General features: G+C 43.3%; 2 protein-coding genes across 5 annotated transcripts; one reads left to right on the top strand and one right to left on the bottom strand.

Annotated features, from left to right (window-relative positions):
- The first annotated feature begins 13 nt into the window (after positions 1 to 13).
- On the top strand, positions 14 to 9,528 carry VTI1B (vesicle transport through interaction with t-SNAREs 1B). The gene is made up of 6 exons (XM_081902337.1): positions 14 to 480; positions 1,830 to 1,888; positions 2,883 to 3,074; positions 5,636 to 5,809; positions 7,259 to 7,320; positions 9,158 to 9,528. Exons 1-6 carry the CDS (start codon positions 123 to 125, stop codon positions 9,246 to 9,248), a joined length of 936 nt encoding a protein of 311 aa, XP_081758463.1. The 5' UTR covers positions 14 to 122; the 3' UTR covers positions 9,249 to 9,528.
- ARG2 (arginase 2) lies at positions 9,478 to 26,430 on the bottom strand. 4 transcript variants are annotated; one of them, XM_081902104.1, is made up of 9 exons: positions 26,294 to 26,430; positions 21,382 to 21,487; positions 20,685 to 20,757; positions 13,504 to 13,681; positions 12,242 to 12,401; positions 11,349 to 11,443; positions 11,105 to 11,209; positions 10,790 to 10,926; positions 9,478 to 9,924 (listed from the first exon to the last, which is right to left on the bottom strand). In XM_081902104.1, exons 3-9 carry the CDS (start codon positions 20,686 to 20,688, stop codon positions 9,719 to 9,721), a joined length of 885 nt encoding a protein of 294 aa, XP_081758230.1. In that variant the 5' UTR covers positions 20,689 to 20,757; positions 21,382 to 21,487; positions 26,294 to 26,430; the 3' UTR covers positions 9,478 to 9,718. The 4 variants fall into 4 exon arrangements, with proteins under 4 accessions (XP_081758230.1, XP_081758227.1, XP_081758228.1 ...); XM_081902101.1 differs by lacking the exon at positions 26,294 to 26,430 and adding an exon at positions 23,018 to 23,168; XM_081902102.1 differs by lacking the exon at positions 26,294 to 26,430 and adding an exon at positions 23,018 to 23,141 and having other exon boundaries at positions 21,382 to 21,484.
- Positions 26,431 to 26,462: the final 32 nt, after the last annotated feature.

Below are 26,462 nucleotides of genomic sequence, written 5' to 3'. Positions count from 1 at the left end.
GGCTGCTGCTTTAATCCTCTCTCCTCTGAACAGGAGGACACAAAAAAAGGCTTGCATTATAAAAAGTTACCATAGATTATTTAAAAACATATATTATTATTGAAAGGTCTCTTTCTATCTCCATGGAAATGATTTCCCCTCCAGAGGCTGGGCGGCGCTGTGCAAACGACACTTCCTGGCGGCGGCGCGGCTTCAGGCCCCCGGATGGCGGAGCAGGGCTCCTTTCGGCGAGAGGGAAGGCCCCCGTCCGCTTTTCCTCCTCCCGGAAGCGCCTGCGAGAAGGTGCCGGTGATTACCAGGCCGCGGTGACCAGGCCTCAGATTCGGGCAGGCGCCGCTTTGCTCCCGCTCCCTCTTCGCGTCATGGCGGAGCGCGGCGCCGGCTCTTCGGAGCACTTGGAGCGGCTGCACGAGATCTTCCGCGGCTTGCACGGGGAGCTGCGGGGAGCCCCCGAGAGGCTGCGCGGGAGCTCGGCCGTTGGTACGTAGCAGCGGGGCTCGAGCGAGCCGGGGGGGTGGGGGGGACCGGACGAGCCCCTTCCGCCACCCGGTCCCGCTCCCGACAAGCCCGGGTCCTGCAGCGCTGCCGTCCGGCTAGGCGTCGGTTGCTGCAAGAGGGGTTGCCGTTGAGTTTACTTTTGCGGAACCCGCCTCTGAGCAGCATCCTGACCGAGACGCTTCTCTTCGCAAGGAGCCCGAAGTGACCCCGGGAAAACTTCCTCGCTGATTTCTGCGTGTCAGGCGGCTGTCAAAGGAGGAGGACCCGTAATAATCATAATCATAATAATAATAGGTGACCCCGCCCTCGCTTCTAAGCGTGGTTGGAATGCGGAAGGAAGGCGAAGTTCAGCGTGGAATTTAATGCAGTTAAAAAAAGAAACCTGGTGCTCAGAAAAGAACCAGAGAGATCACAACCCCGGAAGGTTGCCCTATCCTAGACATTTCACAGTGGAGTTCAAATGGCTATTTTAAACAGGATGCTTATAAACGTCACATTTTGCTCTAGCATAATAATAATAATAATAATAATAATAATAATAATAATAATAATAATAATAATAATTATACCCCGCCCATCTGGGTGGCTCCCAACAGAACACTAAAAACGGAATAAAACTTTGAACATTAAAAACTTCCCTAAACAAGGCTGCCTTCAGATGTCTTCTAAAAGTCAGATAGTTGCTTATTTCCAGTGATCTGATGTTTGACAGTAATTTTATACAGGGTTTTGGAGTGCCTAACTATATGCATTTTATTCCTGTAATGAAATCCAAAATAGTTAATATAAGATATTCTGGAAACATTCATGAGTAACAGCAGACATGTCTCTCTGTTGTTTGCAGATCTGGATGTGTAATCCACCCCCTTTTTAAAAGGAGACAGAAATATTGTGTGGACGAGGCCTAGGCATTACAAATGTGCCCTCTATATCCTGTTGTATTACAGCTCTCACCAGCTTCAGGCAGCATTGCCAGCTCTTGGGGATGTTGGTGGTTGTAATCCATCATCTGGCGGACACCTTGTTGGCTGCCCCTGAATCTTCCATGTTACCTTGTTTGGAAAAGTGAGATCTAGTCACCAACCAAACTGATAGCTGGCTGGTTGAGGAGTAGGAGGATAACATATCTTTTGGTAGTTATTTCTAAAGTGATTTTACATGATCAGTTAATACAGTTTGACCATGAAAAATAATTTTCACTGAAACAATGAGGTAGTCAAAGGCCATCACAAAAAATGTATACATTCTTATGTGGATTTGCACTGAGAAGTCCTTTTGGCTTTGCTGATTGTTGTGCTATTTTTTTCCATCTTTTCTGTTATGTTTTCTAGAAGAGAAGAAGAAGTTGATTCGAGAATTTGATGAAAAACAAAAAGAGGCGAATGAAACAGTAAGGATATGAATTGTAATTGGAGGGAGAGGGCTTTTAGAACAGCTATGGCCATTCCTGGACTGGGAAGGCCTTGTCACAGTAGTTAGAGCAGAATGCTGCAGCGTGATTGCTGACAGGAGTGAGGTCTTGCCAGCATATAACACCTGTGCTCAAGAGATCTACAATTGGTTGCCAATTTGCTACTGGGCCAAGTTCAAGGTGTTACTATCGGTATATAAAGCCCTTAACAACTTGGGACCAATTTACCTACAAGATCTCCTTACCCCACCTCTGCCCACTCAATCACCTCTTCAATCTGTAGAACTGGCACTACTACAGGTGCCACATAATACCTATCCCGCAATTGTAAGAACCCTCTTGTTTAGTGTGGCAGCGCCTACAATTGGAACACCCTGCCTGTTGAGATCAAGCAGGTGCATTCACTGCTGAAAATATTCTTGTTTAGACAAGCCTAATCAAGTGCTATATAAATGTTATGAAATTAATAAAAAATATAGAGGTACGGTTGCATGCTTAAAAATCGTTGACTTGACTCATCTAAGCGTAATAGTGAGTGCTGTAACAAAGAACTATTAGATAATACTTTTAAAATTGTACCAAACAAAAAATTTCAGTATCTTTTCAGATTCTGCTATATTTTTAGAACTTTTTGTGTGCCATCCATTTTCTGATTATTGCTTTTATGTTTTTTCAATAATATTTTTCAATTGATAAGGGAAACTTTTCTTCTATTTACTTTTAGTTCTGTTTTTGTCTTTGGAGTTTTCATATTATTAGGAGGGCAAAAATAAAGAAGCTTGCTGAATATTCAGTACACCATGATTTAAACGCAGGGAATTATATATCCTATTAAGAAATTTGGGTGGGGGTAATATTTTTACAAAATATAACACAGAGTCCTGGCTTATTAGCTATCCTCAGACTTTGCTGACTTACTTCAAGGACATTTTTAACAAAGATTTTGGTATCTGCTTTTTAAAACTTACTAAAGCTACGGGAAATGGAAGAAGAACTGAAATATGCTCCAATGTCCTTCCACAATCAAATGATGGCCAAAATTCGGACTTACAGAAGAGAACTTGCCATGTTTCAGAGGAAGATGAAAAGTACAGATTTGGGAGTGGTTCCAGGAGGACATGGAGACCCAAAATTTGGGATCTATGCCACAGAAAATGAGCAGAGTGTGAGTACTAGGTATAAATTAACTATATTGATTTTGTTTATTTGTATTGGTGACAAAGCTCTTATGGTTCTTGCTAAGTTTAATTCTTTCCAGTATGTACAGAGGAGTTGTGATTGTATTTATTGCAACAATGCAAGTATATGGAAAAATACATAAGTTCTTCAGAAAGCGTAATTTCAGTAGTGCAAAATTAGTAGAGCTGACAATTTATTTTCTTCTTTTGATTTAAATGCATTTTTTATATTGACAACCATCAATAAGTTTTTTAAGAGCGCCGATAGGTAGGCACAGTTTTTCTTAAGTGGAAGAAAATAAACCACCGCTTCTTGTTAGAAGGAAATTGTATATTTAAAATGTTCTTTTTCTTTCTCAACAAATTCTGGATTAGAGAGAATATAGAATATTCTATATTCCAAAAGCATCTCTGAACTATGGCTTCCAAAATCTCTGTATGCATATCAGTATTGTGGAAGGCGCATATTTGAGGCATATTGATTTCACTCAAGTACTGTCAATAAGTTTTCTGTGGTTATTCTTGTAAAGAAAAAGCATCAAGCTGTTAAGACCGAACAGTCTGGTTGTTTGCAGCTGCACTGATTTGATAGAGTTACAGTTTTGACCTCTTAGGTGGTTTTTTTTTTGCACATAAATATGGGACAGACCACAAATACTATTGAAAACATTTTGCAGCTTACTCATCAATATTGTTACCACAACTGGATGCCACATGAAAGAATATTCAATTAATGCATAAACAACATTTAAATACTAAATTAAATTCAGCAAAGTAAGTACAATTAATCACAGAAAGAGGCAGCTAAAAAGAGCAAGGCAGGTTTCCACCAGCACCCACTTAAAGACACTTTAAAAATGCATAAGCAGACAAATAAATTCAGCACTTGCCATATTTGTAAGGAAGGGGATACTTAAAATGGTGCATGTGTGATTTATATGGAGCACATCCTTCTTTGGTATCTGCAATAAAATATTCACAGATTAAATAAAAAAAGGGTATACAGATTAAATATATTTAAGATACTACATATCAAGTTGGCCATAAATAGCCCTTGCTTATGTAGGAGGCTTGCAATTGTGTCCTGATTAGAGTTATGCCATATGTTATTTTAGACTTCCGTGTTGCCCAGGTCAGATTTAGCAGTTAAAGCTAAAAGAGGATTGATTCTCCTTCTTTAATGTCTGTCAGGAAAGGAACAAACGTCATTTGACAACCTCTTTTGCAATGCCAGAGGCAACACTGAGGACCTGGGGTTCTTAAAGCTTACCTGGGGGAAAGTTCTCAAAGTTCTCTGTTCTCCTTATTGTTATGGTATATCTTTTATTGGTTAGGACTAACTTATGTGTGAAAGAATAGTTCATCCCACCTGCTGCTTATTTAATTTTATTCTTGAGTAATATTACATGTGGACCATTGAAAGTGCTGGAAGGAAGGAACAGAGACAGGAATTCCTTTGCTCTCATTTCTCTTTCTTAAAGAGCCCCCCCCCAGTGCCTACACCCCTTCCACTAACAGCTCTCCCTTCACTCCCACAGCTCCTGGTTGAATCCTGTCTCTCAGCAATTGTCTGCTCAGGGCAGATTACAGCTACTTAAATGCACTATTAAAATCAGTTAAAACAATTCATTTTTTGATAGCAGAGAGCAATGTGCACTGCAAATGAGAGGTGGTTTGCCAAGAGATCATAGGGTTATCTTCTCTGCTCCCCATATTTTCCTGCAGGAGTAGGGAGTTTCTTCATGGTAGAGGTCTCCTCTTACATGTTCCAATTCCTGCCTCCTGCCAACTTGGGGAGTCTGCTTTTACTGTTATGTATATAGATTTCCACAGTCACTTTTGGTTGTTAAATGTACAATTATAAAGCATGAAGGGTAGATTATTGTATTTATTTACTATATTATATCCCATTTCCCCCACCCCAAGAAGTTCAAAGTAGCACACATAGCTCTTTGCCTCTGTATTTTATCCTCACAACAATCCTGTGAGGTAGTTTAGGCTGAGAGACAGTGATTGGCCCAAGATTATCCAGTGTGTTTCATGGCCAAGTGAGTATTTAAACCCTGGTCTTCCAGCTCTCTAACCAGGGCCTGAATTGTTTAGGTGAAGGGACAGGGAGAGATGCTCAGGTATGGAAGGAATATGTTCTCCTTACTTCTACCTTAGGTGATGAAACTGCCACAACAGTAGGGCTTGGTTTGGTATAATTGTGATAAAAGTAACAATATATTTTAATTATTTGTTCATGAGTTGCCTGCATTTTCATCAAAGAAAAATGATTGAGACAGGAAATACCTTTTCCTGCATGAGCCACTTTTTTAATATGGAAAATATGTCTCTTTGTCCATTTATTTATTTCCCCCTCAGGCATAATGCGCACATCTTTGACAATGGTAAAAGCTTAAACAAGCATGGAAATGGTCAAATGTTCTTATAAAGCAGAGATTGCCAGTCACCCATTTAGGCTGAGTCATCTCACACAGACCTTATCAGAAGGTAAAATATCTTCTCTGCCTTTTAAAAATGTGTCTTAATTGTCTCTTTTAAGACCCAGCTCCAGTCTCAGAGGGTGCTGCTGCTTCAAGGAACAGAAAGCTTGAACCGAGCCACTCAGAGCATTGAGCGTTCACACCAGATTGCTGCAGAGACAGATCAAGTTGGTACAGAGATCATTGAAGTACTTGGGGAGCAGCGGGAGCAGTTGGACCGCACCAAAGGCAGAGTGAGTGGAAAGCTTTTTTTGTTGTTTCACATGTTCGGAATAAACACATGCCAATTCAAAAGCAAGAAGCTAGGGAATTTTTTTTAAAAACACATACAGTCATATCTTGGTTCTCAAACAGAACGCATTCCAGGAGTCCATTCGACTCCCAAAACTGTTCGAAAAGTAAGGCACGGCTTCTGATTGGCTGCAGGAGTGTCCTGCAGCCAATCAGAAGCCGCACAGGACGTTCAGCTTCCGAAAATCGTTTGAAAACCAGAACACTTACTTCCGGGTTTCAATCGTTCAGGAACCAATTTGTTTGGGAGCCAAGGCGTTTGAGATCCAGGGTATGGCTGTATTGGTAAAAAACTCTGTAATGAGCACATAATTTCACATCCATCCCAAAATAAGATAAACTTCAGGGTTTCTTTTTAGATCTGCACTTTTACAAGTCTGCTCATGCATCTGATTTCCCTCAAGCCTCCTTGCTCCCCTCCTGCAAGGTTTCTCTTCCCTGTTTTGGGTGATTTCCCAGCTCAGCAGTCCACTTTCAGCAGCACAACCCCCGTGTTTCAGGAGAGCCTCTGATCCTTCAGAGAGACTTTGCAGGAGATGTGGAGTGGGAGGGAGAGAGATTGGTTCTGCAAACAGCCTTCTGTTGTATCAGATGTAGGCCAGTATATCTAAAACAAGTACAAACTCTGTAATTTTGTTTCTGTGCTGGCTGAATAACAGGGCTGCATGTACATACTGAGATTCTGCAGGAACCCAAGAAATGCACAAAATGTTTGTTGCCCTGAATCTCTGCTTACATTTTTCTAAAAGCAAGTTTTAGCCTTATGGTTGTGAATAGATGCTTGAAATTGCGTGACTGAGGCCTGCTGAAATCTGAGAAGCCTGCAGATTTGCTGAATAAGTTCAAGTGGTTGCTGGTGGGGCTTTGGTGTCTTCAGAGCTCATTGGCCCTCCTCGTGAGAGGAAAATCATGGCAAATTATACAAAATAAGAATTACGCAAATTTGCCCAGTTAACATAACTGTTATGGGTTGAAGAACTCACAGTATGTAAGATGTCTCTTGCATTATACCTATTTGCATGTGCTTAAGCCCCATTGGGGATGTTCCATTTGCCTGGGCACAGAATTTCACCATTCTTAGTACAGAGTACACATAGCCATGGTTAAAAATGACTACTTGAGACATACTAGCCTGTGCGAACATGGTAGCAGTATAGATAGTTAAAACGAGTTAATCATGCCCTTGCATCATAAGTCTATTCTTATGATGCCACGCTTATTGACTGCACCTTAGGAATAAGCATTTAAGCAAACCTGCTTCAATTTGCATGTGCTTGAGCCTCATTCTGTGTACTTAATTTGTGATGCTGACCTTCAGGGGCAGGTATCCATGAGCACAAACTCAAGTTGCAACCTAATAGTAATAAATGTTGTTGTTTTTTTCCTTTTAGCTGGTGAACACGAGTGAAAATTTAAGCAAAAGTCGAAAGATATTGCGTGCCATGTCAAGAAAGTAAGATGCCATTTAAATAATCAGTTATTTTGAGACTTGGATTGAATTTTTTTTTTTTTAATGTACTAAGTGCCAGCAGTCTGATTCCAGTGTGGTTCAAATGCAGCCCATCACGTTTATACAGATTTGGCCAGTCCCAAAATGTTCCCTGGTGCCCAAACCCTGCCTTCTCATCCTTTCATGGATCCTGAGTGTTGATGAAATAGCATTTTCTAAAAACTGTGTGGAACAGGTACCATTTCCCCAAAAAGAATACTGCCTTGAAGTGAAAACAAACAATTACCTGCTTTGCCAGGGTGTTCCCTGTAGGAAACATGCTTGCAAAGCAGACCCTGGCAGCCATCTGATCTAAACACCCACTCATCAGCTGGTGAGTAGAGTCTAGTCCTTCTGGATGCTGCCTTGCCCACTCTGACGGGTCAACTTTGACAGGTGGGCAGGATCAGTCACCTGAAGTCATCATGTCATATGATTGACAGGTGGACAGGGGCACCAACCTACCAAAAACGGTCTTTGGGGGTGGAGGAAAGTAAAGATCTCGTCCACTGAACCAAAAAGATTCCTCCATCTCTGCGCTTGAGAGAGTCAAAAGTGAAAGCACTCAAGCAGCTCTTACTGTGGTTCATTTAAATGTGCTTTTCTCTAGACTTCTTCAGTTTACAGCCCTAATCTCCCCAACCACCCAGTACATCCTAGCCCTTATATGTCCCAGTTGCTAAATTGATTCTCAATGTGAACGCAAAAGAAAGCAAGGGAATGAATGCACTCAGAAAACATTTTTTTTATTATTGAACTAACTGTACAAAGGGAAACATATCCAAGACAGTATTCCAGAAGATAGTGACTCTCAGTTGTGTTCTCTTGCTGAACTACAAGATACGTCTGTTAACAGCCACAATTAGGTGTGAAGCATGCCTATTCCTCTCTATGGTGCATATTCCAGATATTTTCAGAAGTTTCTGGCCCATTATTTGGCTAACTACATAACTGCATATAAGTACTTCATGCTTATAGGAAAGGGGGAGGGGGTGAAGGTTATGGGAAAATGTTCCTGAAAATCAAATGATGTTTTATGCTCATTTCAGGAGAAACTTTTTTGGCAGAATGCCAAAAAAGAGAACATATTGCACAATTGCACAGAAGCAACCTGCAAGTTTCTGAGTGGGCACTGGATACACTGCTGCCTTGGGGTTGCCATCAGGTGATAACAAAGCAGCATGTGGTGCTACTTTCCCAGCAGTACAGCAGGGAAGAGCTGTTTGGGGTAGTATCTCACAACTTTCAGATGATGCAAGCAAGCAAAAATGCAGTATAGACTCAACTACAGTTGCAGTGAATCATGGTTTGCTGTGATATCTGAATTGAGCTTTTATCGTGCTACAAATTTGTTTCTGTATCTTTTTTTGTGACAATCAATATTTTCTTGAAATTGTCACCTAGCTGGATTGTCACCAGCTTTTCAAGGTGTTAACTTATTTTGATTGCTGCTTTCCTGTATGTTTACATATTAACTCAGATACTAATACATTTATGTGATTTTAAATTAGCTTTTTATAAGGAATCCCAGGAACAATGCCGGTTTTGCTGAACTCAAATATAAGTTCTTGCTACTCTTCCCTTTTATTATTTCCTCAACATGGGATACAATCCTATATGCACTCACCTGGGATTAAGTCCCAGACTTTCTTATGCGTAAATACACAATAGCTTTCACTGTCTAAATATGAAACGATGCTTCTGTCTCATCTAAGTGAGAATGATTTCCATGGGCAACATTAAATTCAAATAAGATTTTTTGTAAACCCAAATAAATCTCATGTCTTATCTTTCCTTCTAGGGTTATGACAAACAAACTGTTGCTCTCCTTTATCATCATTTTGGAGTTAGTCATTCTGGGAGGTGTTGTATACTACAAATTCTTCAGCTGAATCTTCTTGACGCACACACAGCTGTTTTCAAGCCTTCCATCTATCTTAAGGACTGTATTACAATCATTGCCAAGGAACTGCTCTTCAGCAATGAAAGGAGTGGATTTTATTTACTACAGTTGAAGGACAATACTGGTGTGTTGTCAGGTCTTAACAGCATGTTCGTTTGAGAATGCTACAGGGCTACTGAGAGGAAATGTATCTGTAAAGAAAGACGGAGGGCAGTGAAGGGATGGTAAGTTTTTGTATAATTGCAAAGTAATAAACGTTCACCTAAGCCAATGTGTTGTCTAGCTTGTAATACAGCGGTTTGGTCACGCAGTGGGAAAAGTAACTAGTCTCTCCAAAACTGGTGAACACTTCAGACTGTGGTATAGTTGGGTTTTAGCCAGTCCATTTGAGTAGATCAACAGATCTGTACATAATGCCCATTTGAAGCATCTGTTGATCCTTGAGGGTCCTTGAGGGTCCTACATCCGTACTTGCTCTTCACTGTCAGATTCATCTGGTGAACTGGGTGTTGGGAGATCATCAAACATGATGTGCGCTCCTTCTCTTGTCTGCCCAAAGCATGTAGCAATCACATCTACTGCAAGGTTAACTGTTGCATTCACTTCCTCCTGTGAATCTCCAAGCAGTGGATTTACTTCTACAAGGTCCATGGCTGAAAGCAGGCCTGGGAAATTAAAGACACTGAGTTACATGGAAGACACAGAACTTAAAGCATCACTTCAGCCCAAGGGCAGATGTGGTCCACAGATGTGGTTTCGTATGAATGAATCCAAGGTTCCGGCCATGCATTGACTGAAATAAACTATTGCTGTTTTAAAAGTACTGCAGTATTTAGCATAATCTTATCTTGAATTTCCTTTTCAAACTGCGGCCCAAAAGCAATGATAACTGCTAGCCAGTTTGGCCCTGTTTCTAGTTTATGTTCTTGCCAGTAGCATGCAACATTGTTATAGAGATACTGCAAATAAGTAGTTAAATGTTTTAAATGATGCTGCTACACGGATCCTTAGTGTTTTAAGAGTGCCTAACAGCTATAATTAAACTGGATAAAGAGTCAAGTGAGAGATATTAGGTTCCCACCTCCCCTTGCTATGGAAGCTGCCAAGGTCCTGATAATGGAGGCTGCAAGGGAGCCTCAATGAAGGCAACCTGATGATAGAGCAGCTAAAACTATTGTTCCTGTAAGCAAGCCTCGTTTCATATGGGGAGTTTGTTAGGCATAGCTTTTAGCTGTAATAATTTAAACATTTGAGTAAAGTTGGTTTTTGTCTTGTACTAACAAGGAAGTGCAATTTTGATGTCTGAAAGCACCTGAGAACTCTCCTGATCCTTACTACTGTCCATTCCAATTTATCCTTGTTAATTTTCTTAGCATGGGGTGAATTAAGGAAGAGAACCTGAGCTTTCTCATTTACACTCCGACGTTTTAAATAAACACTGAATACTTTTGTAACACAGCTGCCATGCAAGTGTTTACTTGTATCATGTTATCCAAAGCTGAAAGTAAAATGTGCTTGTCTGGTTCTTACCTGTGTTATGTATTTCCTCTGAAATGTACATGCCTTCACGATATGTTAATCCACCCAAGACAGGAGTCCCTGTTGCTGGAGCCAGAGTTGGGTCAAAGGCATCAATGTCAAAGCTCAGGTGGATTGGTCTTTGTCCTCTGTGAAGGAGAATCACTTTATAATACAGGTATAACCCATGTGAAATAAATCACATCATGGTAACTGGGGACTGGTTAGTAGGATATGACAAGCTGATCGTTCGCTGACATGTGAATAGGTTAAGTATTTTTTGCCTAACGCCGCTTCCCAAAATGCCCATCCTCAAAAAAGTTGTACCTGCCCAGAAGGTGGTCGAATGTTCTTTCCATCACTTTGTGGATTCCCAAACGATCAATATCTCTCGTTGAAAAATACTGGATGCCATAGTTCTTCAAAATATAGCTGTTTAAAAAGAAAAAAATATAAATGTTTAAAGCTATAATGTTATGCACCATACCTCTTACTGATGGCAGTAGGCCGAGTACGTATTTAAAAAAAAAATAAGAAGAAAGTTTTCCCAGTTCAGATATCCTGTACTTACTGTTCAGCAGGGTCAACATCTCTGAGGCCAATATATACAATATCTGATCGTGAAAGGCAGGGCTTTAGCCAGGAAAATCCAGGAAGCAGCGGCACCTATAGAGGAATAGAAGAATTAACGTAGTCCTGGATGTTTTACACTAGGCTTGTTTACATGATGGTGTAGTGGTGATGTATAATGAACACCATACTCAACTGTGTCAATACATACACATTTGGACCTTGAAGCTGTTTTGGCCAATACGGGCCCAGCTGTCCTACACCTGACCTCATAGCGCAGTGCTTTGCTTGCACAATTCAATTTCAAACAGCACAGGCAAAAACGGGTCACCTGACTGTGATTGTGACACTTTGTGTTTGATAGGTAGGTGGCGTTAACCGCCTGTCTTTAGCCACAAGTTGGCATACATGGTTCTCTATTCATTCTGATCTCACAACTCCATGAGTTGGGCAAGTCACCTTCTCTCCTTCTAACCTAAGGTCACCCAGTGAGTTTCATGGCTGAGCTGAGAATTGAACCCTGATTGCCTATATCTTAGTCCAGAAGAACAAAAAGTATCTAGCACTTGAAAGGGAGTTATTGCGACTGCAATATGCTGCTTTCTAAATAGGGGCTGCATGTGAGGAAATAGTAGAACATCTTTTATGCTAAAATCATGTCCAGCATAGGGCAGGGTCTCGTGTTCCCAGCTAGGTTCTATGCAGACATCAATAATAATTGAACTACCTGTCTCCTTCTGGGGGTTATTTCTATAATGTTCTAGATTTAAAATTAAATTGCTCAAGATTGTAGGGTAAGTTAAGATTGGACTTTAATGCCTGCCTTACAAAACATGGTACAAAACAGAATTCATAAAATCTACTTTATAGATGTCCAGCATAATCCCCACTTACTTTATCTTGAAGTTCTCTTAAAAGGAATGAGACTGGCTGTCCATGGAGATTTCCTGATGGGGTTGTGAGTGGAGTGTTAATGTCAGCATGTGCATCAACCCAGATCACACATAGGTGTGGGTACTGCCTTGAGTGACCACTGATTGACCCAAGCGCTAAACTGCAAAAAAAAAAATCAGATTCAGATTTTTATCAGTCCAGTTTACTTCAAAAGTTTCTTGTATTAATTTAAGTTTGGGTTAATACACTGAGAAAATTGTGAGTTTTACAAAGGAATTTGACAGCTGTACAGTATGTGTGATAATTATATAACCTGGTTCCTGATATGCTAAAAAATGCGAAATCCACAATAAATTCTACCTAAGGGTTGTTGGGGTTCTTTTTGCAGCTGTTGGAGGTTGCCTTTCTGGCAAAGCTAAAGCAGTTTACCTGTTCCTCATGTCTGGTTCTTACAGGCACTGATAGATACCTTGCTGTGCCTCCTCTGAGAATAATAAATAAAACAAGTTCATTTACTAAATGAACTTTGTGTGTGTGTGTGTGTGTGTGTGTGTATACATACAGTCACATCCTTTTATAAACAGTACCCATCACTTCATAAGAATGTAAGGACAGCTTTGCTGGATCAGACCAGATGCCTTTGGGAAAGCTTGCAACCAGCAGATGAAGACAATAGCCCCCTCCCACTATTGTTCTCCAGCAACTGGTATGGTAGAGGGATAGCTCTAGAGCAGAGTTTCCAAAAGTTGGGTTTCCAGCTGTTCTTGGACTACTATTCCCCTCATCCCTGACCACTGGGCATGCTGGATGAGATAATGAGAGTTACTAGTCCAAAAATAGCCGAAAACTCAAGTTTTGGGAAACCCTGCTCTAGAGGATCACAAGACTGCAAATAAGAGACCTCCAGTGACGGGCTTCATCAGAGAGCACTGCAATATCCTGTGGCCCCAGAGATGCTCTCACAGGAGACCAAAGATAGTGCCATTATTCTGGGATAAATCCCCAAGATCTGGCAGCTCTCCAAGCCTAACAAAAGCCTACTGTGCATGCTTATTATTGACCATTATTTTATATCAGGCAAAACTGATTCGCATTTGCCACCAGGGGACAACAATTTAACACTTGACAGTGGCCTGTCACTTTCAATCAGTCAACAGGAATTTGAACTAACGAATCCAGTTGAGGAGTGAACTTTACCCAAAGCTCTTTGAGACTTATTTCATTCAAGAGACCATCTTCCTCACGGATCCCTCCCAACTCACCTGTGATCTCCTCCAATGGTTACACAGCTATGACCAGCAGCAATAGCTCCATTCACTGTGTCTGCCAGAACTTGGCTAGCTGATCCCACGGAGCGTGGGTTTATGATTAGGTTGTTGTAGAGATCATCGTTGGGCACCTGGGTGAAATTTAAATCTCCAAGATCATACACCTGGCAACCTGGGGGAAAAGAAGAAAGCACATAATTGCACTTGCCCAGTCCAGTGACAGGAAATACTGGTGGTTGGTATTAACTTGGTTAATGAAGGTAATTAAACAGCTGCTTTGCAACCGTGTTGCTCGTTATTCAAGGATCCTATAAGACAGGCTTCCTCAAACTCGACCCTCCAGATGTTTTGAGACTATAATTCCCATCATCCCTGACTAGCTAGGCCCTGCTGGCAAGGGATCATGGGAGTTGTGGGCCAAAAACATCTGGAGGGCCAAGTTTGAGGAAGCCTGCCACAGGACTTGGGTAATAACCCCACCTTCATATTTGTAAGAGAAGAATAGACATGTTGACCAATGTCTGGATTTTCACTGCACCCAAACACTTTATTCAGAAGCAGGGGCAGAGCAAGTTTGTGCTAATGTAATTTGCTGCTGGTGCCCAGACTTTGTGGGCAGATGTGACACTGTGTTCAACAACAGGGCTTGCCACTGAACAGCAGCTTTGCCACCATCCCATAGGTCACACCCATGGCTGCTGTGTTAGAAATACAGTCAGTCCGTGCATTCCCCTGAACCAGTCTCTACTTCAGCTCCTACACACACCCTTTCCTTTAGTTAAGGTAATTGGACCTCAGCAGTCCAGGACTTGCAATACCACTCCTCTCTTTCATCATTCCCTGATGAATGTCATCTTCCCTCGGACTTCGGGAAACCCTAAGCCTTTGCTATTTATAGGCCTAATATCTATATGGTGTGAAGTGTTTGCAAGCCCCTGCTCCCATTCTATGGCTGCCTACATGTTTGAATAAGGAAATATTTTCAAAACAAGGACATAATACCACCACTGTTTCTATCTTGATTCCTGCCCACCTACAAACTTAAAAAGATTTGATCAGATGGGAGTATAGTCATTTACAGGAAACCTGGGATAGCTCAGTCGGGAGAACATGAGGCTCTTAATTTCAGGGTCATGGGTTCAAGCCCTGTGGTCCCTTCCAGCTCTACAATTCTATGAAAGCTTCACTGTACAGTAGTAGAAAAACAGATTAAAGACATATTAAAGTGAAATTTAAATGTTAACTGAACCCCACTAAACTAACTTTACATTTCTTGCTTTAGCTTGTTACTTTATACTGGAAAATTGGATCAATATTTAAAATATTCTTTATATACAGATCGTTCTTTTACACAGCTCTCCATGATCTCGCATCCAGTGTGCTGACCAGATCCGCACTTATTTAGCTTCAGTAAAGCTATAGCTTCCGGTGTTCTCAGATTAGCCATAAAATAAGTATCTTCAGTTAACAAGACCCACCTCCCCCAAATGATGGGGTAATCCCTGTAGTACATTTAGTGCGATTATTACATAAGTGCAAAGGGAATAACAGCACAGACACACAAAACACAGTTAAAGATTAACAAAATGAAGACTGGTCACCAAACCTACAGTGCATATATTTTTGGCACTGTGCTCTCTTTATCTCAAAAGGATGATCAGCCAGATAAAACCCACATCATTTGGCATTACAATGCATTCAAAATCAGTCAGTCTACAAACATCAAACCTGCAAAGTTGCATCACAACCTGATGCAATGGCAGTGTACTAGGTCATCATGTGCAGATAGTGTTACTGTGCTGAAGCCTTGAGACACAGTCATCTGACACCAAGCCTGCCTTCTATAGGTTGGCTGCACAAGGAGTTTCTGGCAAGGAGCCAGGAGAGAGAGAAAGTGTAATTATGAAGCCATTTATATTCAGCTAGTTTCACTTACTTTATCCCTTTAAGGGTTTTTTTTTCTTCTCCCTCCTGCTTTTTGTTTGGAGCTCTCCCCTGAACAAGACCAAATAAATGGAAAACCAGGGAAACGTCCATGTTCCCATGATCAGCATTTATCTATCCTATGAAATCTGAGCTCTCTCCTGAGCAGAAATTATACTGATGTGTCAATACTGTATGCCGATTGCTCAAAAAAGGGGGGGAATTGGCACTTGCTTTAATATTTGATTTAATCAATACTGCAGGGTGTGCAGCAGGGGCTCCCACTTTAGGGGGCAGAAGGGACTTCAGCCCCCACAATATTTCTAGGGTGCTGTCATCCCCCAGCACACTCCCCATCGCAAATGCCAGAGTGCTCTGGCAATCCTCAAAGGGACACCTGTGTGTCCTGGCCGGGGGGGGGAGCACTGCACAATGCCCCCTCCCCCCAATTTTGGGACCAGCTCTGCGCGCCTGGTGTGTAGGTGATCTCAGTTGTATGTGAACCTTATAGCTTCATTTGCTTCCAAATTATCAAATCTGGTTAAAGCAAAACTGAAATGGCCTGTGCTTGACAGCTATGTAAATTGGGTTTTAAAGCCAATTTAAGCAAAGGCAAAAATTCCTAGCTATTGCAGAGACACCAATGGGTGTATTGCACGTTATGTAACAGACTCTGACGTTTATATATGTCAACAAAAATGTTACAAAAGAAAACTCCAATGTGGCACTGATAAGTTGATTCATTGGCAAGCATGACAACAATGTGACGGAGGCTCAATAAGAACAGGAAGTTGAGACGACACTACAGAAAGCAATTGTCCCTTTTCTATGTTTTTGTGTACGTACACTATTCATCTTGCTTTGCCACTTCATTATAAGTTGGGAGTGAGTCACAACTGCTCTTCCATTCTTTTGAATGGATCTAATTTTCATTTGTGAGATACGAAACAATACCTTGTGGCTCTGGAATTTGTAACTGCAAGGTTTGCTCTAACATAACCAAGCTGAAAAGATTAGTCAGTGAATCATGTGACAGAATTAACCTCGTTTCCTAACAAGAAGTAGAGGTTAAATCTGCACTTGTCTGGGTTGCAAGGATTGCTCAAGAGAAGCATACTATCATCAGTTGATGACATCACGTTTACCATACTTCACAAGCCGCAGCCACTTTTTCAAGCTGTACTTCTCTAAACTAGTGAGAAAGAGCTTTCAGTTATGAAACTACTGCTGTTAAGTCATGTCTGTACTTCTGTATCAGAAGGAGGAAAGCTGTACCAATCTACAGCAAAGGCAAAGTATCTAAAGGTGCTACAGGAATTTTTATTTTTTAGTTACCAAATACACTTGGAGCCACTGCTTTTCATTTTTCAGCAGCTTTATAACAAAGCTTCTTTTTGTTCATTCCCCCCCCTCAAAGAACAGATAAACAGAATCAATCTCTTCTGAAAGGAGTGGAAGAATACATATGACAAAGAGCAAAATTTGGTAAATTTTGAAGCACTTATATGTGTTTTCCAATGCACTTTTGGATGTTCCAAATCCACCCCAGATTAAGGTTACCAGATTTTTTTTCAAAGAATCTGGGGACACTTTTTTATTTTTGAAAAGAGAAAAAAGGTTATTTTTAAAAAGTTATTTTTAAAAAATATTAAGAATATCTTCTCTTCTGCAGTCTCCTGTCATGCGGCCTTCCTCTGGGCCCCGGCCTGCTCTCTTGGAGTGCTAGCCGCCATGGAGTAGGCTCAGGTCAGGCCTGGGCTCGGCCACATGTCCTTGCCCTCCCAGTGCCCTTCTACCTCTCCTGCTCAGTGGCAGCTGCGGCAGCAGCAGTGCGGCAAGGTTGGGGAATCCCCTCTTTTTTCTCCCTCCTTTCCCTCTCTCTTCCTTCTCCTTCTCTTCTACTCCTTCTCCCTAGTCAGCTCCAGGGTTTTCCTGGCCCCAGAGTGCCAGTGGGCAGTCGGCCAGGTGGCTGGGCACTCTTGCGCCTGGCTCGATTTGGGTCGCATGGAGGGGTGTCGGCAGTTCCCCCAGTTGACACACTGGGTGTCCCTGGTTCCCCCTTGGCAGTGGCAGTGCCAGCAGCAGTCTCAGCAGCCTGGAGCTAACCTGGTAGCACAGTTGGCTCTGGCTGGCTTCAGAAGCAGCTCGCTGCCATGGCGCCCGCCATTTTGCCTCGCTGGAAGTCCTCATATGAAGTGTCTTGTGCCGTTGAATGAATCACACAAGATTCATTCCCTACTAATAAATCTACCACACTTAAAATATAAATCCGGGGACATTAAATGAAATCCGGGGACATTCTGGGGACGGATTTTGTCCAGGGACAGATTTGTAAATCCAGGGACTGTCTCCAGGAAATGGGGACGTCTGGTAACCCTACCCCAAATACCAGCAGTAGAATGCAAACAGGGCCAATACACTGCTCAATTGCAAGTCCTAACTCATAGCTATCTAAAGCAGTGGCAGGCAGTTGCCTAATGCATAGACTACTTTTTGCATACAGTCGTACCTTGGAAGTCAATCAGAATCTGTTCCGGAAGTCTGTTCAACTTCCAAAACATTCGAAAACCAAAGTGCAGCTTCTGATTGGCTGCAGGAAGCTCCTGCAGCCAATTGGAACCCACAGAAGCTCCGTCGGATGTTTGGCTTCCAAAAATAGTTCCTAAACTGGAACAGTGACTTCTGGGTTTGTGGCATTTGAGAGCCAAAACATTTGAGAACTAAGCTGTTCAAAAACCAAGGTATGACTGTATTTGCAAGAAACACAAGTTGGTCTAAACATTTTCCCTTGTGCTTTGATCTTCTTGCTCAGAAAGAAGCTGTAGTTGCACCTTTCATACAACATCAAAACCCTTTCCCCTCGCCATATTACAGCTGGAGAGGACTCCAAGGGCAGATTAAATTTGGCTCCAGACTGAAGATACTCCACTCCTGCTTTCAGGGCACTTTTGGAACACAACTAAAAGGGTACTGTACCACAATGGATTTTAGCTGTGCAGTGTTACTTCAATGCACTCTCCTTTCCTTGCATGCTCCCTGCCCCCCTGCTAAATCTGCTCTGGGGAATTCTCCTACCCTCTGCAGCAGATTTAGGGTGTATGTGGGGAGAGGAGAGGGGAGGGAAGTGACTCTAGCGCAACAGCTTTTAGTTACACAGCATAACTATTTAGTTTAATACCACCCATGGAGTTTTGTAGCAGATTCTGAACAGCTGATGGATCTGCATAGTTAGTTGCCTAATCTATATGGTGGTACCTTGGTTTATGAACTTAATCCGTTCCGGAAGTCCGTTCTTAAACCAAAGCATTCTTAAACTAAGGCATGCTTTCCCATAGCAGCAGGGGACTCAATTTACAAATGGAACACACTCAACAGGAAGTGGAACATGTTCATATTCAAAGGCAAAGTTCACAAACCAAAACACCTACTTCCAGGTTTGCAGCGTTCTTAATCCAAGTTGTTCATAAACTAAGCTGTTCCTAAACCAAGGTACCACTGTATATGCTTTGACAATCATTTGAAGTATTTTCACAATTCACACTGTATGTTTTTTGAAACTCAAAATATGAAAAAACTGTACACTGTGAGGATGCGTCAAATGGCTATAACAAACATATCCAGATCAGACAATTAACATTAATATCAGTTCAGATGGCAAATGTTTCAAGATGTTCAATGTTTCACAAAACTGAAATGCCTGATCAAATCAACTTTTTTCATTCCTGATATAATTGCACAAATCCAAGTTTTGTGTGAGTTGCAGGTAAGGTACCTGTAAGATAGTGACTAATGCTGAGTCACAGAATTATAACTACACTGATTTAAAAGGGTTTGGCTAAAATGACAGCTGTGCTGCCTATTACATAACTTTCTGGAAATCAGGCACTGCCAGTAGAAGAGACTCATAAGGGACATTAGCACATTCCTCTCTCATTCATTCATTCATTCATTCACCAAAACCACAAAAGGAGTATGCTAAGACTTAGCATCGAAAGAAGTCCAACTCAACACAGTGAATTCAAGTTACTGGATGCAGAAAACTATGAGCTTTAGGCCTGGTTTTGGTAAATAAACAGCTTCAGTCACTCTATGAGATTACTTCTGCTGGAATAGACATGGGCAAATTGTTGATTCTCCAACACCACAAATGCAATATAAAAGTAATATTAAATCTTGATTCCTTGGCTGGTCATACCATTGAGTTGAATGAGGTAGCTGTGCCAGACAGGTTTTTTTTGGGGGGGGGGCATGACAATACATTGATTTGTTAAATAATTTAATTTATTATGTTATTATATTTTTACTCCCAGGAAGAGGCACTTGTAGGATTCCCCCCCCCATTGCCAAAATTGGGTATCTTGTTTGGGGGGGGGACTTTTGTTGTTTGCCTCCTGAGTCAAGTGTGAATTTCATGCTCTTTATTCAGCTCATAATAGCAATGAATTAAACTTTCCCCAAAACGTCTAGCCGTATATACATTATTTACACAATGGGCCCCGCGTGATTGGCTAATTCCGGGCTGCTCCTTTAGGCCAATCAGGTCGCTGATTCACTTCCACCTGGATTGGGTGGCTCCTGCGGACCAATCAGACTGCTGCATTCTGGATCCTATTGTTCTAGGATTCAGTACATAACTCCTCCCATCAAAATGTCTTAAGCCAACTGTGCCTTAGGACAGCTTCTGCTTTTATTTGAACCCAAAATTCCAAAATAAACAATTTATCTAAGCTGAAATAAGGACATTGCCTCTGGCTACACAAGTGTTTCATTCTCTGCATACAGACAAAGAAGAACATTCCTGAGGAGGAAAGGGAAGGTCACTCTAGGAGCCTCTGAGTTCCTTTGCCTCCTTATTGAGAAGCCCCTCAGAGGACTCATGCCACCTCTTTCATATGTACATCAGGCTTCAAATTGTACATATGTTCAGATGTACAATTGTACAGGCTTTCCTCTCAAAGAAAGGAGGTTTGTAAATCTGCAGAGAGTGCCAAATCTCTCCCAACAGCTAACTTTTGCATTAAAGAGACTCAATCGGTCATGGGGGTGGGGGAGAACTCACTTACCTTCTCTATGAAAAGCAATTGTTGGGGATGTAGCTTGGTGGTACACACTGAAGGTACCCCAGCATCTCCAAGTGGGACTTGCCTGGACAAATACTGAGCTGGAGCGATCAGTGGTCTGACTAGGTCTAAGGCAGCCTGCTATGTTCCTACGGGAGAGGCGGTTTCTTTCAAAATAAACCTCTTACTTACCCATGCCAGTCAGCTTCCCCACCAGCCCTGCATTTCTTATAGCTGAGGGACCGTGATCCACTCCTCTCCTTTTCTGGAGGAAGACAAAACAGGAAAGGAGCGGTGATGCTATGCGCGCCTCCGGGAAAGCGGAGAAGCGGACGCCGCTGAGTCACAGCGCCGAAAGAGAACCGCGTGGAAATTTCCACGCTCGGGAAGCCGGTTGCCCGGTGCGCGCAGGAACACTCCCCCCGCCCGCAGCTAACATTGCTCCGACCGTCCTTTCCTTTAAAGATATACGCATCTTAAAACGCCGCCCCCCCAGCCAAAAAATATCACTGTGCGGATCTTAAGGATTCCATCCCTGCCCCAATGACCACGTGCGGTCCTCCTCCAGCATTATGGCGAAGCGTCACTCGCCCCAAGGAGGACTTGGGCCTCACGGATCACCCCCAGGCGGGAGGGAGGATGCTGTGCTTTTAGAACGTAGTTTAGTTAAACCGCGGCCTCCCTGGTCTTAGTCCAGCACTCTAACCACTACACCAGACTGCCTTTCCTTTTCTGTCTCCCCTCCCCTTGCCCCCCCCAGCTCTGTTCCTCCTACCTGCGCTCGGCTGCAATAGAGTTACAGCCTTTTACCTTGAGTGAAGGCCCACCTATCCCTCTGTCTCCAACACCCAAACACCGCCTCGTCCCCCCCCCCGCAGTGCTCACTCACCTGTCCCCTGGAGAAAGGGGCTCCGATGAGGGCCACCGAGTGCGCCGGTCTCTTCTGGACTTGTATCGAGGAGCCCGCCTGCTGCTTGAGGAGCCGCGCGAAGCTGCTGCGAAGCGACATGACGGAGGTGATGATGTGCAAAGCACCGAGGAAGAGGAACCGGATCGCTCGCTCCTTATAAGCAGCCGGCTCCGCTAGCTGAGCAGGCGAGGCAGCGCACACGCCCGGCCCTTTCCCCGCCCCGATGCTTCTTCGCCCGCCCCCTGGCCGCCTCCCCGGGCTGCTCTCGCCATCCGGCCAATCGCCGCGCAGCTCCGCGGAGGTGTGCCTCCGAGTGCCCCCGGGGATGCCGAGACCCCGGGGCAGAATCGTGACCAACCTGCTTTGGCTGCCTTTGGGACGCACGTCCCCCTCTCTCCACACCCCCTCCCGCACACACCCCTCTCTTCTCCTGCTGCGGGTCGCTTGCCCTTTCAGAGTTATTCCATGCACGCCATGCTCATCTACATTTCTTTTAAAAATATATTTGTACTCCCCCCCCCACGCCCGTCCAAAGGGTCAAGCAAGACATTTCAAAGACCATTTGTGAAGCCTGGACGGTTCACACTGAATTGCATCATCTCTCTTCAAGTAAAGAGGTGCGTTCGGACACACACACCCACACCCCTTTTAAATACCATCTTTTCCTCCAGGAGATCAAGATATTGTACACGGTTCTCCACCCCCATTTTATTCTCACAACACCCCTGTGAGGTAGGGTAAGATGAGAGACTGTGGCTGGCCGAAGATCACCCAGTGAGCTCCATGGCTGAGTGAGGTTTCTAACCAGGCCCGAGTCCAACACTCTAACCACTCTTATCACTGACCTTCACAAAACCACAATCCACACGGGCCTGAGGATTAGAAAAGATAGCATAGCTCGAGGGAAGAAACGCTACTACATACTCCCACACTGCAACTGTTAAACCATTATTGCTCCATTACTATTTCCAATGCTATGGCTTGGATGTTTTAGGGGTTTCCGTTGTTCCCAGTCCTGAAATCTATTGAAGGATGCTACACAAGTGTTTGAAATCAATCATCATAATAAAGGTAAGAATTAAAGAAATGGGATACTTTAATTCCAGTTAGAAGTCGTAGGATTGCAGTGGGAGAGAAGTCTATCGCCTTGCTTGAGGAACAGGGGCTATTCCTGTTTCTAAAGAGATTTCCTTTGCCTTCTTGAGTGGCACCCATTGCCGTGCAGGATCTCGAAGTCTTCCCGCCCTACAATCTGCTGCTTGGACTGCAGGCGCGGGGCATGAACCCAGTACCTCGTCGTACGTGCGAAGCGTCGCCCCTCGCTGGTCCGCCCTGGGAGTCCGCCTCTACCGCCCCCGCCCCCAAAGCTAGGTCCCTTAGATAGGGACGGAGCAGCCGGACTCCAGCCAGCTCTCCGATTACCAAAGCTGGCCGCCTTCCAATAAAGAGCCCGGGACCACTTCCTATCTCTCGATTGCCATCTCTGGAAACGTCCTGGAGCCAGTTCCCACCCGGCTCCTTCTCTATATATCGGCACTTTTCAAAGTTTCGCGGTCTAATCAAAGCACACTACCTAGTTCACATACACACACACACAGAAAAGTACCCGCCTCACAATTTTTCTCCTAGGGAAAATAACGATGAAAGGGCGCGACTGACATGGATCATCTTAAACAGACGCTGCTGTGAAAAGCTCATAAGCCGCTATTCTGCAGGGTCCCGTCCCCCCCTGGAACTCGGGTCTTGCCGGCTGCCACGCGCCCATTCTGACACACGCGCGACACTCCTGAGTCACACAAAAGGGCCTGGAACCGGCAGTCGCGCAGCATTCCGGCCCTGCCATTGCCCCAGTTCGGAACTCTCCCTTGCGCACTCGCAAGCACCCTCCCAGCTCTCCTGGATTAAAGGAGTACCAATCAATAATAACAAAACGCTTTCCTGTGTATTAGCCTACAAGAGATCATTATCTTAAAGCAAATTTGATATATATATATTAAAAATCTGGTCTTCCTTGTGAATTACAGATTTTATTCTGGATAGTCTCCAAAGAGCTTAGCCATGTTGGCATATAAGCAGGATATCATAGAACCATAGAATTGTGGAGTTGGAAGGGATCACGAGGGTAATCTAGTCCAACCTCCTGAACCAGAAGCCATGGCCCTGAGATCAAGAGTCTCATGCTCTGCCAACTTATCTATCTATCCAGTGTTTTTTTTCTTTAAAAAAATGTTTAGGGGTACTCTCATTTTGCTACTCATATTGAAATACTGCGGCTCAATGAGGCCAAACTTAGATTCACAAAATGCTTAGGGGTATGCGTACCCTGCATACCCCCCCTGGGGGGGGAGTGCTCTCTCTTTCTCTCTCTATATAAATGTGTCATTCAAAAGTAAGTCCTACTGGTTTACTCAGCCAGGTTTACTCCCAGAAAAATGGTGTAGCATTGCAGCCTCAGTATAGTTCCACAAACTTAGTTTTCTCTAGATGTTATCATACACCTAATTCATAGGTTCCTCTGAGTTAGATTAAAAGATATGACACTGCCTTATATTGAGACACAATTATGTACTCTCCAAATCAGCACTAGATTCCTCACTTCATGGAAACCTACCATTCAGGACATGGAAAAACACCAATCAATCTTGTAATTATCACAACTTGCTAGTGGATAATTCAGAGTAATTAAAACAAACCTACCCTGTAGGCTGCAGGTTCTGGGAATCTGTCACCCTCCAGATGTCAGCTGTTTACACACCATACATTTAAAGCTTATTTAGAGCACATCTTCCCCAAAGAATCCTGAGAACTGTAGTTAGTTAAGGGTGCTGGGAATTTTGTTTAAATTGTACACTGGATATTTTTTTTTTGTTCATGTAAATTTTAAAGAACATGAATGTATTTCATGTTCTTTTTATGATGAAGATACATCCTAGACTTGTTAAGTATATAAAACAGACAAGATAGAAATTGCATAAGTGCAAAACGTCTATCACATCACAACACACATTAAAAAGTTACAATTAATAGAAAACCTGAAACAACAGAGCAACATAATGAATTATGTGAGTCTATATGCAACTTAATATAGAAACTGATAGATGTACTAATGCAACTGCCATGGTAGTAAACTCCGAGGTTGCTGTTTGATGTAAATAGCAAGTTTGATTCTACTCTAAACAGTGAAAGTAGCCCTTCTATTTGTTTCATCCACGGGAGAAGATTACAATGAAAATAGTGAAATCCATGTTTACCTGGAAGTAAGTTCAACTGCATTCAGTGGGTCTTACTCCCAGGTAACTATGCATATAGCATTTCTGCACATAACTCCATTTTTCCAGGAACATCTGCATGCTAGTTGTCCCACAAGAAAATACTTTAGTTTCATCTCCAATGAGCTCCTGATTTAGTTAAGCTGGGACTGACACACAGGGTGCGGGAGGAAGGGGGTAGTTAGCCCATCCCACCCCACAGGAACCATGACCCCTAGATTCCCAGCTTGTTTGTTTGTTTTTAAAAAAGAGCAAGTTTTGCAGAAACTGAGGCATGAGGAAAAGTGTCCAGGCATTATTCTTCTAACTTTTTGTGAGAAACTAGTAAAAGGTAAAGGTAAAGGTACCCCTGCCCGTACGGGCCAGTCTTGACAGACTCTGGGGTTGTGCGCCCATCTCACTTAAGAGGCCAGGGGCCAGCGCTGTCCGGAGACACTTCCGGGTCACGTGGCCAGCATGACATCGCTGCTCTGGCGAGCCAGAGCCGCACACAGAAACGCCGTTTACCTTCCCGCTGGTAAGCGGTCCCTATTTATCTACTTGCACCCGGAGGTGCTTTCGAACTGCTAGGTTGGCAGGCGCTGGGACCGAGCAGCGGGAGCGCACCCCGCCGCAGGGATTCGAACCGCCGACCTTTCGATCGGCAAGTCCTAGGCGCTGAGGCTTTAACCCACAGCGCCACCTGCGTCCCTTGTGAGAAACTAGCCTACTCTTTTTCAGTGTTTTATTACCCCACTCAGGGCCATATTTAGGTTTGAAGCTAATGAAGGTAATGGGGCCCTTCATATGTCCAGCTGTCCTTTGTCAACAACAAATTGTCGCTGTTTTTTGTGTGTTGAATGGTAATTTATGGACCTAATAGGTATCTAAAGCCATTTGCACATAACAAAATATGTATTTTATCAAAGTATTTGTTGAGAATAAGAAGTATATTAATAGTGAAATACAATTAATAAAATGTATATGGGGGGGGCAAGAGAGAAGGGCCCTAACTATAGTTTGTTTAGCTTACACGAATTTGCTTTTTCTTCCGAGAGTCTACTTGAAATTGTTTGCCACATTATTCGCCCGAGAATCCGCTAGAAGAATTGGACTTGCGTAAGAATAAGAATGTGGGTGGTGCTGTGGGTTAAACCACAGAGCCTCTTGGGCTTGCCGATCAGAAGGTCGGCAGTTCAAATCCCCGCAACGGGGTGAGCTCCCGTTGCTCAGTCCCTGCTCCTGCCAACCTAGCAGTTCGAAAGCACATCAAAGTGCAAGCAGATAAATAGGTACCGCTCCTGCGGGAAGGTAAACGGCGTTTCCATGCACTGCTCTGGTTCACCAGAAGTGGCTTAGTCATGCTGGCCACATGACCCGGAAACTGTACGCCGGCTCCCTCGGCCAATACAGCTAGATGAGCACCACAACCCCAGAGTCGTCCGTGACTGGACCTAATGGTCAGGGGTCCCTTTACCTTTAAGAATAAGAAGGGAAGGAAGTTATAAAATGGCATTCTTTTCATTTTAAAACTGGGATTCTTAACAGGTGCTACTGGAAGGATTTATTTTATTTTATTTTATTTTGTTGGGATTCTTAACGTTACGTAACATTCGTCGCTGACGTCATCCGTCGTCCTTTACCTCAGAATTTACATTTTGCGCGTCTCTTTGTGTCCCAGGCATTGTCTGGTCCCTGCCGAAGCGGGACCAGACAAATGGCCAGCTTAGGTGTAGCCTGGGAATGAGAAGAAAAGCGCGGACGGATCTCATGGGCTGGGAGGCGAGGCTCGCAGAGAAACATCCCCTCCGC

This window comes from Podarcis melisellensis (genome assembly GCF_964234715.1).
Source record: "Podarcis melisellensis genome assembly, chromosome: 1".
Taxonomy (NCBI): domain Eukaryota; kingdom Metazoa; phylum Chordata; class Lepidosauria; order Squamata; family Lacertidae; genus Podarcis; species Podarcis melisellensis.
The sequence above is the reverse complement of the archived record's forward strand: the minus strand, read 5'-3'. Positions and strand labels throughout refer to the sequence as shown.

Coding starts and splice junctions, on each gene's coding strand:
- VTI1B (XM_081902337.1), top strand. CDS start 123: ATGGAAATGATTTCCCCTCCAGAGGCTGGGCGGCGCTGTGCAAACGAC. Junction 481..1,829: donor GCGCGGGAGCTCGGCCGTTG/GTACGTAGCAGC, acceptor TATGTTTTCTAG/AAGAGAAGAAGAAGTTGATT. Junction 1,889..2,882: donor AAAAAGAGGCGAATGAAACA/GTAAGGATATGA, acceptor AACTTACTAAAG/CTACGGGAAATGGAAGAAGA.
- ARG2 (XM_081902101.1), bottom strand. CDS start 23,100: ATGAGCTTTTCACAGCAGCGTCTGTTTAAGATGATCCATGTCAGTCGC. Junction 13,682..20,684: donor GGGGAAGCTGACTGGCATGG/GTAAGTAAGAGG, acceptor CTTTTCCCCCAG/GTTGCCAGGTGTATGATCTT. Junction 11,210..11,348: donor GATGTTGACCCTGCTGAACA/GTAAGTACAGGA, acceptor CTTTTTAAACAG/CTATATTTTGAAGAACTATG.